At 43.8% G+C, this 14412-nt stretch overlaps 2 protein-coding genes across 4 annotated transcripts; both read left to right on the top strand.

Annotated features, from left to right (window-relative positions):
* Positions 1-5746, top strand: LOC105417331 (phosphoethanolamine N-methyltransferase-like). 2 transcript variants are annotated; one of them, XM_011610544.2, is made up of 8 exons: positions 1-19; positions 239-296; positions 1644-1695; positions 3013-3184; positions 3337-3492; positions 4746-4882; positions 4957-5108; positions 5226-5746. In XM_011610544.2, the coding sequence occupies exons 3-8, from the start codon at positions 1644-1646 to the stop codon at positions 5289-5291; spliced, it is 735 nt and encodes a 244-aa protein (XP_011608846.1). In that variant the 5' UTR covers positions 1-19; positions 239-296; the 3' UTR covers positions 5292-5746. The 2 variants fall into 2 exon arrangements, with proteins under 2 accessions (XP_011608846.1, XP_029702937.1); XM_029847077.1 differs by lacking the exon at positions 1-19 and adding an exon at positions 2228-2337 and having other exon boundaries at positions 233-296.
* A 493-nt stretch (positions 5747-6239) lies between these two features.
* LOC101064781 (MORC family CW-type zinc finger protein 3) lies at positions 6240-13560 on the top strand. Of its 2 annotated transcripts, XM_029847076.1 has the most exons (18): positions 6240-6370; positions 6449-6521; positions 8042-8174; positions 8527-8747; positions 8833-8980; positions 9184-9337; positions 9428-9556; positions 9850-9969; positions 10043-10146; positions 10354-10476; positions 10620-10691; positions 10903-11019; positions 11192-11263; positions 11339-11375; positions 11448-11875; positions 12148-12451; positions 12597-12733; positions 12931-13560. In XM_029847076.1, exons 1-18 carry the CDS (start codon positions 6332-6334, stop codon positions 13121-13123), a joined length of 2604 nt encoding a protein of 867 aa, XP_029702936.1. In that variant the 5' UTR covers positions 6240-6331; the 3' UTR covers positions 13124-13560. The 2 variants fall into 2 exon arrangements, with proteins under 2 accessions (XP_029702936.1, XP_011608843.1); XM_011610541.2 differs by lacking the exon at positions 10620-10691.
* The last annotated feature ends 852 nt before the right edge of the window (positions 13561-14412 follow it).

The following is a 14412-nucleotide window of genomic DNA, read 5'->3' as shown; positions in this document are numbered from 1 at the left end:
AGGACCCAAATCATGACAGGTATATGCACTTGTTATGAGCATTCGCCTTTCAATACTTTTTGTGAATGAATAAATGCGTCGAGAGAGGGAAAATGGGTATCTGTGGCTTTGTCCTCTTCATCCACCGTGTTTTAAAGTTGCATTTCATATCCGCTAACCTGTCATTCCCAGTTCCGTTTTACGCGATAAATGGAACGCGGAAACCATTCCCATTTAAAACACAGACGTTTCTACACAGGTGCCGCGTTGACTGCCACCGCCTTGTTGAGCAGTGTGTTGACGGAGCAGCCATCCAGGTACAGTGTCTCTAAATATCTTTACAATTTCACTCAAGTCTGAATAGTGCTTATCCAAAGTACTTTGGAGGTATAAGGACGCGGCTCGGTTGCCCTGATTTGGGTTCACAATGACTCGTGAAGAACGTGCCAAAAAAGAAAAAACGGAAAATAAACATTTACAGAGGGCAACACAAAGATTTTATAAAGGTTTAATTTTAAAAGTCCTTACTAGTATGTTTGTGTACAAAAAGAAGCATTTATTTGGTGAGTTATGCTGACGGCTCTGTCACTGGGCCCAATAGAAGCACGGCACCGACACCGTCTGTACATGTTTTGGTCAGCATAAACAATCTCAAGTTGTTTATTCAAAATAAAAGAATTGCACAATGGAGTTCCCCCAAAAACAAAAGAGAAACACAAAAATAAAAGACTACCTTATTGTTGCTTGTCAAAACTTTAGTTTTGACATTGTTCTTCTGTGAATTGTGCACCCACTAAAAATATTGGGGTGTCTGAGGAGGCCCCAGGAATAACTGGGGTGGAGACCAATGAAAGATTGAAAGCAATGAAGATGCTAGGTCCATGTATAGCCGAGTTGTAGTGTTCCTGACAGGATCATCTGAAGGAATGTCATCGAAATGCTGTTTAGCTATTGGCTTAACATCCACTGATACACTGTTATCCTCAAACAATCTGTAAAGCACTTAATTTCCATTTTCTCTGTTATTGTAAAGACCATCATTAAGGTTATCATCACGTAAGATAGGAGTTTGTCATTGCTCAGATGTGGAGTAATATCAGGATAAACTATATTGTCAATAAACAACATGAATTCACCTTTCTGTTTTCTAATTCACTATATAACAGCCTGCTCACGTTTTTGTATCCCATGCTGTCTCTTACCTGTGAAAAGGGACCTCACCACATTTGCTCTGTGTGTTTCACTCATTAGAGCATCGGTACTCAGCACAGAAGTCTGGCATATTTCAGTTTAGCTTGTCTGCTGATAACATTAAGTAAAATTTGTATTGGGCTGATAAAACCAGTATTTTTAAAGGGTCCAGAAATTATAGATATAATGATTTTAACAAATCAAATCGTTTGGAAATTTGTCCAAAATTCTGAGAATAATTCTAATTCATACTTCTCTACTCGAGTTAATGAAGTACTTCTTTCCTTCGTAATTGTACTTGCACCACTGCCTCTTGAAGCCCTGTACCAAGACGGTGGCGCTGCATGTCTCTTCACAGTCAATGCGTCATCTCTCAGTGGTCCAACTTCCACATGTAATGAATAGGGAACAAGTGGGTGGTTTCAAACATAGCATCTGTCTCCGTTGAACTTATTTCCCCTCTTTGTTTTAAGATGGACAGGACAAGCCATACTTTACCATTGAGTGCAGTTGGAGAGGTAGAAGGTAAGTGTGTGTTCTTGTACTTGCTACATACTGAATACTGACATCGGGTTTTAGGGTACGGGTTATATGGCTTTCACCCTGAAATTATCTGGGCATTTGGGCATTTTCACATTGCCAACAGTAGCAGGTTTGATTCTCAGTCCCACTGAGAGAGGCACGGCTGTGTTATTAATCAATGCTATAGACTAGTATTATTTCCATTATAACTGCAGTGGCCAAAATCTGCCGCCAAATCTCTTCTACCCAGAAGCTCACGATTCTCGTGATCTTGTCAGTGTGCTGCCATGATCAATCATCAAAGCTGTGTCATGCCGACACAACCTGTACATAAACAATCCCCGATCAGCAGGGTATCCCCAACATGACATACTTCACGTATGCACGTTCATTAAATTCTGGTGGTTGAATCATAGCAACTGGACTGTTTGAGTTCCATGAAGACATTTCACCTCATCCAAGAGGCTTCATTAGTTCTAACTGACTGCCACTTTCATTAAAGATTGTGTAGCTACACATTTGATTTGTTTGACAGAAAGAAAACGGGACAAAAATCTTGATCTACCCTTCAGGGATCAGTCTCTGTTGACAGGATGTCCAGTTACAAAATCAGAACTCAATAGGCAGGAGCATCAATGTCACCAGGTAATTTAGCAGAACATTGCACGATATCCCACAAGCTACAAAATGCCACAACAATCCTTTGACAGTGCTGAAGTGAGCCGTGTCGACCCGGGACCATGCGCTATTTTCGTGCAGTGTGAAAGGGGCTTTAGGGTCAGGGGGTGAGTTGCAATATATATCTATTTCATATCTATGAAAGTCCTGAATATCTGATGAGGAAGACCTGTTAGAGCTGTCATGGAAGACAAGCCCCTACATGGCATGTAACACTGCCAAATTGAGGAAGTGGCTGATTTTAGGAAATCCTACCAGTGGCTGGAATAGTCTGGACAGAAAGGCAGAACAGATTCATTGGTTTTGGCAGCAAAATGTCAAGCTCTGAGCACAGGAGCAACAGGATTTTTTTACGCATTTCAAGGTGTAGACTGCGCAAAGACGCCTCTGAGACAATCCATAACATCAGGCTATAAGCTGCTAACAAGTAAGCGTACAGGGACAATGTTATCAAGTCTGGAATGGAAAGCCCAAGGTCAAAGTGGAACACACTGCCAAAGTTGGTGGAGGAGGGCAGTGTTATGATCCAGATACATCCTGATACAGACTGACAAACAGGGTTACGGTTAGCTCTGTGGACCAGAGCTTGAAGGAAAGCCATATATAAAAATACACAAGTTTTGCCTATTTATTTTCTTACAGCACGCACAAAGATGAAAGAGTTTTGGAAAGAGCACTCCAAGGAGGCCACGATGGAGGAAATGATGTTGGACTCTCAAGCCAACGAGCTGACGCAGTACGAGCTGCCCGAGATCCTCTCCATCCTGCCCTGCCTGAGGGAATCCAACGTGCTGGAACTGGGAGCTGGCATCGGGTGAGGACACACTCAGCACTTTGGTATTTCTGTAAACATCATACACACCCAGAGCTTCTGAACGTTAGCCAATCATGGCCAGGTCCCGTTTTTTTAAATCATGGTTCTTTGATGATCCAAAGACAGCAAGATTCATGCGTGTGTCTCTACAGTCGCTACACCAGCCACCTGCTGACCAAAGCCAAACATGTGACGGCTGTGGATTTCATGGAGATCTTTGTGGAGAAGAACAGACGAAACAATGGTCACCATAGCAACGTGACATTCATTCAATCTGACGTCACAAAGCTGGAGATCCCCAAAAACAGGTGGGCCAACTACAAATTTGAGCTCACTGCAGTGTGATGAAGAGTCAGGGTTCATGTAGCCAATAATGACACTTAAATTGCCCTTTCACCGAAAACAATACAGATCACATAAACACAAGAGTTCTGATTAAGTCTTTTTTATTGGTTAAAAAAGAAACCACCGACCATACCAGTGAAATAAATTTATACATTTTTTATGAAGGACACCACCTCCAGAGCTGCTTCCAACAAATATCAAAGAAAAGATACTGTGTAAAAAGAGTGATTAATGATATATATACTAAACTTCACACCTGCATTTTTTGGTTTTGTTTCCTGAGCAGTAAAAGAGCCCCAATTCGGAACAGGATTCACAACAGATGTGACGGCGCGCCCATGTGTCTTGTTTTGTTTACCGAGAGACTGGGTGGGTCATCAGTGAGACTGGTTTCACCTGCGAGCTGGAAGGAAACAGAGGGCATAAAAGGGGTGGTTCTCCTTAGTCTCTCGCTCTCTGGCTGGCCTGCTGCCACCATACCTCATGGCCGTCTCATCATTTTAGTTTGGGTGTGAATCCTTATTGCAGCACTCTCACATGCACCCCTATCCACCCACACCTGCACTACATTACTGATTACAGATTCATCCTGTTTTCTCACATTTCTTTGGGTTTCTCAATAAAAATATCTAGATAATTTGATCTTTCTGTGTGCTGATTCCCTCCTTTTGTTACAACTTTGAGCCAAGTTGTAACAAGAAGAAAAAAGTTTTTCTGAATTCAAGAAAACCAGCACAACTTATCTGACACCTCATGAAATCAAGATGGTGGATGTCTTTATCTGATCTCTGCTTCCCTCTGAAGATGCAACAAAGAATTAAATAACATCTTGGACAGTGTAATTCTAACCACGCAGCATATTTTGCCCCTTAGATGCAGATAAATCCAGACACCGATTATTCCTGTGCTTGAACTGCATCCATAAGCATAAAATAAATAATAAATTGAACCTGTCCAACATGCCCAGATGAAGCAAATCTTCAGGTTTTTTTCAGCATTTGATCAAAAACAGTCAACAGTTTCCAGTTCTCAGACACCTATGAACAGAGGTGTCCTAAATCACACTCCTTCCCTCCCTACCACAATAACCCTTTTACATCACATATGACATTTGATTTTATATTTGATTTGATTTAACTACCAAATGTAATCCCTATGATTAATATCCTGTGTTTTAATCCTAATCTGTATTGAATACAGTAATTGTACTCCTCAGCATTGACTTCATCTTCTCTAACTGGCTGCTGATGTACCTGAGCAACGAGGAGCTCAAAACCTTCATGAAGAAGTCTTTACACTGGTTGCGGCCTGGTGGATTTCTTTTTTTCAGAGAGTCCTGTAACCACCGTTCAGGTAGAGGTGCAACATCCAAACTTCAACATCAAAATACTCATTTTAATGCATTTAACTCTTGCCTCTCTTCCTAGGTGATGCAAAGTTGGAATGTGATCCTACTTTCTATCGCACTGATGAAGATTACAACCACCTGGTTTCCTCTGTGGATATAGAGGAACCAGAGGGGGGCCAGAAGATTGGTTACAAAATTGTGCTGAAAAAGAAAATCCAGGCTTATATGAAGGTATGGCCGATGTCTCTAAAGGTGACTGCAGACTGCAACCCAACTTTCCCACAAATAGGCTCCAGTGTTGGGAAATGGATGGATGTCTCTAAAATGTGTGTGCTTCTGCTTTCCCAGATTAAAAACAATCCAAACCAGGTCTGCTGGCTACTGGAGAAGGTTTCCCACTCTCACGACAATTAAGAGTAACTCATTTATTATTTATTGCTGTTGTTGACTGTAATCCATCAACTAACCGTGCAAGATCCTTTGGTGGCTGCTGGGCATTTTCTCTTCCCAGCAGAAATTCCCTGAAGATAAATATTTTTGAATCATAAATGGAGAAATAAAAAAAATGGGATATTCTAGTTCTGGAGATCAAAAATGGCCTCTTTTATCCATCCATCCATCCTCTACCACTTATCCGGGGTCGGGTCACGGGGGCAGCAGCCTAAGAAGAGAAGCCCAGACTTCCCTCTCCCCAGCTACCTCTTCCAGCTCATCCGGAGGGATCCCCAGGCGTTCCCAGGCCAATCGAGAGACATAGTCCCTCCAACATGTCCTGGGTCTTCCCAGGGGTCTCGTACCAGAGGGCCTCTTTTATATCTAATGTAATGTTGATTAGACCACAAATAAAAATGATAATATCAGTACATTTCTATCGGTTTATCTCTTTCTATTCTTTTGGCATTGTTATTTATTAACAAAATAATAGATTTGAGGTGTAAAAGTGTGGATTTGCCGAGCTTTGATGAGAGGAAGGTGAGTTCGTCTAAAGAAAAATAACCTCATTTAATCTGGCAACCGACAAAATGCTTTTAAAGTTGATGTTGTTTGAAACTCAGACTAGAACTGACAAGGCGTGTGTTTGTCATTATTCAGACCTGTTTTAAGCCATTATCAAAGGGTTTAATGTCGTAAAAATGAAAAAAAAATCTAATTACATTTTATCCTTTCCCATAAACTTTAAATGCATGTTTGCGATCTTATTTTTAACGCTACTGAGTAAACACATTTTGATGCAGATACCCTGTCAGCTTCTGCAATAATTGCGGTTCAGTATCATGTGGATTATGTCAGAATAAAGAAAATGAATTTTCTTTCAATTGCCCCATTAAGGCGTTTTGTCCGAGGCTGAACGTCGCAATACTCTGTCCAACAGCAGGAGGCAACGCCCACTTGTCTCGTTCTGAGTCAGCGCGCACATCGGACATGACAGGACGCAAAACAACCAGTCGCAAAACATGGCGAAGGGCACCGAGCAGGGGATCCGCCTGAGCTGCGTATGTACCGCTGTCTCTGCGGGAGCGCCGCCAGTGGGCTTCATCTGATCATTCTTCTCTCTCCCTCTCCTTTTTAAGATGAACCCGGCCTTCCTGAACAGCAACAGCACCAGTCACACCTGGCCCTTCAGCGCAGTGGCCGAGTTAGTGGGTAAGAACGCAGAGGCGCGCCGCCAAAACAACGACCTGGGTTCGATACTCCCGCGCATAATATGTGGAGGTTTGCGTGTCAGTGCCCGGGTTACCGCCCGTGAGCGTGCGTGCGTGCGTCTCTGGGACGGAGTGCAGCAGCCAACCGCCACTCCGAGAGGAGAAAAGTCCAGGGTGAAAGAAACAGTTTGCATGGGGCAAATTGACATCGCATGGTCATTCGCTTCCGCAAAGTGCTCCGCTTTACAGTTTCAAGATGTTGTTGTTGTTGTTGTTATTGTTGTTCATCCCTCTCCCAGAGCCGCTCTGCCCTGTCATCGATAACCAATAGTGTTTAGATCGGTTCTTATTTTCTACTAAAGCGTGTTGCTGTCCGACCAGGAAATGAATTGTAAAAGCTTATAGCGTGAACGCGGCGCGATAGACGCTTCCCCACCAAACGGGATCTTGGTGTGCCTTCACGGTTTAACACGTGGTATTTCCCTTTCGCACTATGTTTTCTCGCCTCACTACGTTTCATACTTGTTTCTAACGAACATTCTGACTTTCTTAAGCGCGCTGAGAACAGAAGAGAACATTGCGGTCTATAGCTGCACACAACTGTATCGTGCACGCAAACCAAATCTAATATCATGCGGCAGTTTAACTCCTATAAACTTAATGTACAGGTGTGAGTAACTATATGTTGCAGGCAACGGCACATGTAACAATAATAACAGTTTTCTTTGTAGAAAAACTGCACAAATGGCCTAAACTGCAATATTTATTTTCATTTAAAAGTCTATTTCTGCTCTTGAGTGTCCCACCAAGTGACGACAGATGAACTCCTGCACGGAAGAGATCCCCAATGTGCGCCTCAAGTGGCGACAATTGGGAACTGCACCCCAAAAGAACCGCTTAAAAACGTTTAGTAATAGAGTTATTGCACAAATACTATTTATTAATGAATATCATTTAATCTAAATCCAAACATGGTACCTTCTAACAGCTTTTGCACGTTAGTGGGCTTAATGTAAATCATGCACTTGGTGGCTTTTCATGACTAATCATGCGGATTCGTGCAAATTCAAGTGATTGTAATTCCAAGATCCCTATTATCATGTTCTCGGCATTCGATGTTTGATAAGGCTTTTTTTTATTTTTTTAAAGATAACATACAGAGCGCAAATTCAAAATTCTTGCAGTTGTTTGTATAATGATTTTCATATGACAATAGAGCTTCCAGTTCTGTGGTTTGAAACCACATCCACTCAGAACAAGTCAGAAGCAAAGTGCATTTCTAGTGAAACAGTAGGATGATCTATGGTGTTTATACGCATTTAAAATGTATTGAAAAATAATTTAAAGATTTTAAAGAATATATCTATGTGATATAAATATGTATATGTGCACACGTTTTGCAGTTTTTGGTCGGCTCCACCAAGAATATGAACTGAAGTCCTACAGCTCTGTCGCCATGATCAAAAATTGTCATTGTTGAGGTTTTTCTGAGGTTTGCTGACATTAGAGTGTGTTCCCTAGACAATGCATCAGATCCAGGCGTGTGCGCCAAACAGATGTGGATCGACGTAGTGGAGGAAAAAGGCCATCTTTGCCTAACTTTCACCGATAACGGCTGCGGCATGACTCCCAGCAAACTGCACAAGATGCTCAGGTGAGACGTTCGTCTCCATAGATACGTCTAACCTCCTCTTCTACCACTGTCTACTGTGGGATAGTCACCTTTGACCTCCTCATGTGTGTCTTATATTAGAACGCAGACGGATCTAGAGTCATTATATCAAAGGGTTCCGCTCTGTCAGACACACACCTGTCCACCATAGCTGGGTCCTTTTTTTGGGTTTAGCCAGACATTGAAGGGTATATTTTTAATAATGCCAGCCTGAGACAATTATCATAAATGCTATTTATGCTCTCAGAAACCATTAATGTGTCAATGAGTCTAATGTTGTAAAGAGAAAATCCATTTTCTTTGCTTCCTGATCTTTTTCTTCACCTTTGTCCAGCTTTGGTTTCACAGAAAAAGGTTCAGGCAACCTCAGCCAGCAGGCCATCGGGGTGTACGGGAACGGCTTCAAGTCCGGCTCCATGCGCCTCGGCCGCGACGCGCTCATTTTCACCAAGAACGGCGGCTGCCAGTCTGTGGGGATGATGTCACAGACCTACCTGGAAAACATCAAGGCTCAGGCTGTCTTGGTCCCCATTGTGCCCTTCAACCAGCAAACCAATATCCTTCACGGAACGCTGTGGAGAAAATGTCACGGTGCATTTTTCTGTGTAGCTTTCACGTTTCCGACCTTAACCGGGATCACGGTCTCAGGTGGAGACTCAGGATTCAGAGAACAACCTGAAGGCCATCCTGGAAAACTCCATCATCACCTCTGTGGAGGAGATACACGCACACTTCGACTCCATTCCTTCCAAAAAAGGCACCAAGATATTAATCTGGAACATTCGCAGGTCCAAAAAACTAACAATTTCCCGCTTAACTTTCAAATGTATAGATAATCTACATTTTATTTAAATTGAACTTTCCCAGGTGGCATTGATAGACCAGCATTGTGCTCTTTAACCCAGTCCCATGAGGACTAGTCCCTCTAGACTAGCATAGTCTGGACCAGACTGCCTCTGTCTTTAATGAGTTGTCCCCTTTCGCGCCGAAGGACCAAAGATGGGAAGCCAGAGATCGACTTCGAGACGGACGTGACCGACTTCCGCTTGCCGTCAATTCAAAGCCAGGACATCAAGAATGGTCTGAGTCGCAGCGGGTCCATGAGACACGAACAGGATGTTCCAGAAATGCAGTATAGCCTCAAGGTAGGAACATACAGATCCAAAAGTACTTTGTACTTTACATTCTACCTATTCCTCACTCTGTGTAAGTGTATTTCCCATCTCTGCTCTCAGGCCTACCTCAGTATCTTATATCTGAAGCCAAGGACACAGATTTTTCTGAGGGGAAAGAGGAATATACCCAGACTGATCTCGAAGGGGCTGAATATCATAGAGCATGACGTGTACAATCCTCACTTCACCGTATCCTTGTGTGTGGGGGGTAATAGAGCGTCAGTATAGAGTGTGTGTGTCTGTATCTGTGCCTGACCCATCACAGTACATCAGGTCCGCTCTTTTCTCCTCCTGTCAGACATCACAAACACACTAGCATGAGGTTATTCTGCACAGTTGGCTTATTTTGCATCTAAATTTAGCAAATGCAGGGGGCGCTGTGGGAGCTGGAACGGTTTGGGAGATGTTGGCATTTAAGGCTTTCAGAAAGGTGAAAGTGTTTGTTCTTTGCGGTGCTGGCGACCTTGACTGGCGCTGATCAGAACGACAAGGTGAAGGTGACTTTTGGGATGAACCCGTGGAAGAAGGGCCACTACGGCATCATGCTGTACCACAAGAACCGCCTCATCAAAGCCTACGAGAAAGTGGGCTGCCAGCTCAAAGTAGGAGAAACGGCCTTTCACCGCATGGGGAGCGCCGCAATCCGGATCTTAATTGTCGTCTCCTCTCCCTCAGACTTCAGGTCAAAGGTCAGGAGTCGGGGTCATCGGGATCATTGAGTGCAACTTCCTAAAGCCTGCTCACAACAAGCAAGACTTTGAATATACCAAAGAATACAGGTGCACACACACGTGCACAAACACATGCACACATTTGTACTTTTAAAACAGTGTTTTTGAACCGTGAAACAAGCTGCATCCATCTGTTAAACAGACTGATGTAAAGCATTTTAGACATTTTATTGCAGTTATTTTAGTCCCCTGGCCCAGCAGCGCACGGCTCTCGTCCCTAAGAGGTGACCCACTGTTCTGCCTCCTCCTCCTCAGACTTACCCTCGGCGCTTTGGGCGTCAAACTCAACGATTACTGTAAGGCTGTGGTGCACCTGCGGGCCAAGGGACGAGTGTCTCTGGCTGATGGCGAAGGCGAAGAGGAGAGCGCCGGCGCTAAGTGAGTCTCCACCTCTTTGTCCTACCTGCAGCAAAACTTCACACGTAAAACAACTGAAAACGGAATATATTTCATTCCCAAATCTGGAAAAAGCTTTTACGATGTGTTTTCCGGTCGCCTGCCCTCCGTTTCTGTTGTTATAGTTACCAGACAAAGCCGCTGCGTACGGGTGAAGTACGAACGTCCTCACAAGACAGAGCGGCTTGTTCCATCATGTGAGACGAATATTGAAGATGATTGTTTTAGCAGTATCAGATAAGAAGCTAACAGCTCCTGGCTATGAAAGACTCCTTTCAGAACCTCAACGGGCAGTTTAAAGGAACTGCAGCCCACTCAGAGCTGGAGATACCCCCTCTGTATGTGTAACTGCCCTGCACAGAGAGCCTACATGCACTTTTGAAGCAGCCAGCGTGTCTGTGTTTACAGGGCTCTGAAGTGGTTACAGTGTCGAGAATGCCTGAAGTGGCGGAGCGTCCCCGCTGATCATTACGAGCAAGTCCCCGAGAGCTGGACCTGCAGCCAGAACCCTAATCTACGCTACAGGTGACCTCGCCCATTCCTGCGTTTGACAGGAACAGATTCCACAAACGTTAACGCTAATTCACAGCCAATGTTGGTTTGAGACGACAAAGACAAAGAAGTCAGTGGCGGCTGAAAACACTCCAGGCTCTGAATTGTTGTCTGGTTGCTCCAGCTGAACCTGTTTGTCTTTCAGAAGTTGCTCAGTGCCAGAGGAGGCAGAAGAGGAGCCGTCAGCCCCGATCTACCGGAAAAGCCACAAGATACAGTTAGTTATATCCTCACACTCCCACTCCCCCAATAGCTTTTGGTCTTAATTGTCTTTGTCCTGTCTTTTATGCAGAGACTTTAAAAAAAGGAGAAGACACATTTCCAAAAAGGTATGAAAGGCCTCTGGCCAGCAGGACCACTGGTCAGGCTGTGTGTGGAGATTTAGCTTGTTTGTGTTCCAGGACCACTCAGAGGAGGACGAGACCCTTTCACAGTGCTCCTCGGAGCCGCCCGAGTCCGTCCAGTCCTCAAACGCCTCCGTCTATAGTTCAGCTGACGGAGAGCACACAAAGGAGAGCACGCAACATGCTAAAGAACAGACCGATCACACAGGGGATTCGCCACTATGGCACGCGAGCGGCCGCGCACGGGCCCCAGACACAGAGCACGTGGAGGAAGCCAGGGAGGAAAAGCAAAGAGCAGACAGGGACGAAGACGCGTGCCAGCAACGCACGCCGTTTACGAGAGAGTTGGTCATCAAAGGGAACGCACACAAAGAGGAGCCCAACAGGGAATGGGATGAAAGGCTTGAAGATGAAGACGAGGATGAAGAGAAACACACACATATGGAATCAGAGGCAAGAGCGCAGGACAACAAAGACACCTCAAGGTACGTGGCGAGGTTTAATCCTGGATATCTGAACACCTTACAAGCATAAAAGGGAAGAAAATTAAGCTTAAGGTCTCGTCTGAGTAACTGGTCTCTGCGTTCTTCAAGTCAAAATGGAGGTTTGGACGCTCCGACTGCTGTTTTTGTTGTGTGAGCTGGTGCCTGACGGGACGGATGCATCACCAGCAGCCATGTTGGGCCCCGCCTCGCTGTTGCAACAGTCACAACATCCCACCTCTTTGAATCCTTAACTAAGCTTTTGTTCTCCGTAGCAACAAGAGGAAAGCAGAACCTTTATTTTCCTGCGTGAACAAGAAGTCGTGTCTTCAGAACCAACAGGCTGAGGCAGAAAATGTGGAAGAAGCAAACCCTGAGAAGGAACCCAGCATACCTGAGATGTCTTCAGAGAAGACCAACAATGACAGAAGCAGCCGAGTGGACGAGGACGGGGACACACCCGAGCGAGACCAGAGAGGACCGCCGTCTCTGGACGAGAGGGACCGGGTGGCCAACCTGCAGAGGCTGGCCCGGTTAGAAAAAGAGGTGCAGAACCTGCGGAGGCTTCTGGGTTTACAGGTGAGTTTGTGGTCAAGTTAGCTGCGATCCTGATTTTGCCTTTGAAGCATATCTGGAATGGAACAAAAAAGTGTGATTTTATGGTTTCGCAATTCTTTTTGTAAATGAGGAAAAGTGACGACTTATTGTCCATCGTCTCCTGCAGAACTCACCTTCTTCTCCCAGTCCAGCCCAGGGTTCAGGAGACTGGGCTGAATTTGGCCAGAGCGCTTTGGCCCAGAGTGTAGGAGAAGAGCCTGAGGAAGAGGAGGGTCCCAGCAGGATGCAGTCCAGTGACAGCAGGTGGGTTTTGAAGGCACAGATAATATCCTATAATTAATCCCTGGCGATGGCAAAAAGAGCCATTCTGACTAGTTTACCACCTTTACCCAACCGCATTATCATTTTAAAGGACTTCTGCATGAATTTATTACTATTATTACTATTTTAACCTCACGGTTGATACTAAGCTAAATTTCTGACTTTAAACCACCAAACAGTTTTGCAGACAGGTCGTCGCAGGAGTGTCTGCGTCTGATCAGGGCCAACGTGGTGGTGCTTCTCACAGTGGTCATGCCCGGCCTGGATTTGACCAATATCAGCACAGAGACCTCCGATGTGGACAGCATCCTGGAGCAGGTCCTCGAGTTCAACTCCTGTAAACTGAAAATGCTCCCTGATGCACCAAAATGAAGTGTTACTGTTGTTTGCTCAGCTTTATTTTCATTTTTATTTTTTTTATGTTGTACATTATTCAGACATGAACACCAAACTATAAATGTCAATATGGGACGTATGCTAAAGCTAAAGTTTAACATCTCAAAATTGCAGCTTAATTCTTAAAAAAGAATGCAGACTCATTATCTTTAATGATGCAAGACAGTAACAGCAGAAACTTGCCTACCCTTTGTATGAAGATGAATGAATGAATAGGTTCCCATTTCATTGTCACAGGTGTGAATACAAATCTTGTTGAGAACCTTTATGCACGACTTTAAATCCATTATCATGAAAGAAAAGAAAATATTCTAACATCTGTAATATTTCCAACTTTTTCATGTCATCATATTCATACAGAAGTGATAATTTGTGTTCATCTGTCGAATAAATATAACTTTTTACAATCATAACTCAAAGTCGCCACTAGGCGGCGACAGTTTAATAATCCATCCATCGTCGAACTAACCGCTCTTTCCTGGTGGGGGGTCCGGAGCCCTCCAGCTACCCCGCTACAGGTGGGCTACACCCCGGATAACTCTAATAATAATTATAATGCTCTTTACAGTCAAGACAGGGATTACCGGACAGGCATGAGCTTGGAAAAGGTGTGTCGAGGGTCTTATCATCAAGATGATCTGGATGTCCTGGAAAGAGCTAATCTCTTTGATCATATAACTTTAAATAATATTTACATCTTTCACAATTTTCTGACAATCCAATGTGGTAGATGATAAAATCACAATCTAAATAATTTCGGTTGCCTTCAAGTGGGGAGGTTAAAAAAATATATAACTTTTCTAAGTGAACTTAACAGAGAAACCTCTTTGGTGTTTGGGTCTATGGTTGATCCTGTTTGGGCCGTCTAGTGCAGTGTAGTGGTTTGTTTCTATTTTGGATGGATGGATGGATTACCACATTACTGATTTATCACATTACTCCACATAAAGAATTCAATTACACTGCCTTGAAATTAGCATATTCTTTGCAAATTTCATAACAAAAGAACAGAAATGAAGCATAAAAGCCTTTGTGGGCTTATCAGTTGTACTGTGGAGACAATTTTGAAAGCAAAATAAACACGTAATTATATTTTCTTTGGGGGGGATAATATCCAGGCGCCGATTAATTCATCTGACCGTGTCATGTTCCTAGATGGCCACTAGATGGCGATAAATTAAACATCCAAACACTCATGTGACGCTTAATGTTGATCTTTTATATATTATGTTTTCCACGTGCCTGAACATTTCACTCTTTTCCTG

This window comes from Takifugu rubripes, chromosome 14 (assembly GCF_901000725.2).
Source record: "Takifugu rubripes chromosome 14, fTakRub1.2, whole genome shotgun sequence".
Lineage (NCBI taxonomy): Eukaryota > Metazoa > Chordata > Actinopteri > Tetraodontiformes > Tetraodontidae > Takifugu > Takifugu rubripes.
Note: the sequence above shows the minus strand (reverse complement) of the source record. Positions and strands in the feature narration are given on the sequence as shown.

What these genes read in the sequence shown, in the direction of transcription:
- LOC101064781 (XM_029847076.1), top strand. Translation starts at nt 6,332, where the DNA reads ATGGCGAAGGGCACCGAGCAGGGGATCCGCCTGAGCTGC. An exon ending in AGGGGATCCGCCTGAGCTGC is followed by an intron (nt 6,371 to 6,448) that starts GTATGTACCGCT and finishes CTCCTTTTTAAG; the next exon opens with ATGAACCCGGCCTTCCTGAA. An exon ending in GAAGACACATTTCCAAAAAG is followed by an intron (nt 11,376 to 11,447) that starts GTATGAAAGGCC and finishes TTTGTGTTCCAG; the next exon opens with GACCACTCAGAGGAGGACGA.
- LOC105417331 (XM_011610544.2), top strand. Translation starts at nt 1,644, where the DNA reads ATGGACAGGACAAGCCATACTTTACCATTGAGTGCAGTTGGAGAGGTA. An exon ending in GAACTGGGAGCTGGCATCGG is followed by an intron (nt 3,185 to 3,336) that starts GTGAGGACACAC and finishes GTGTCTCTACAG; the next exon opens with TCGCTACACCAGCCACCTGC. An exon ending in AAATCCAGGCTTATATGAAG is followed by an intron (nt 5,109 to 5,225) that starts GTATGGCCGATG and finishes CTGCTTTCCCAG; the next exon opens with ATTAAAAACAATCCAAACCA.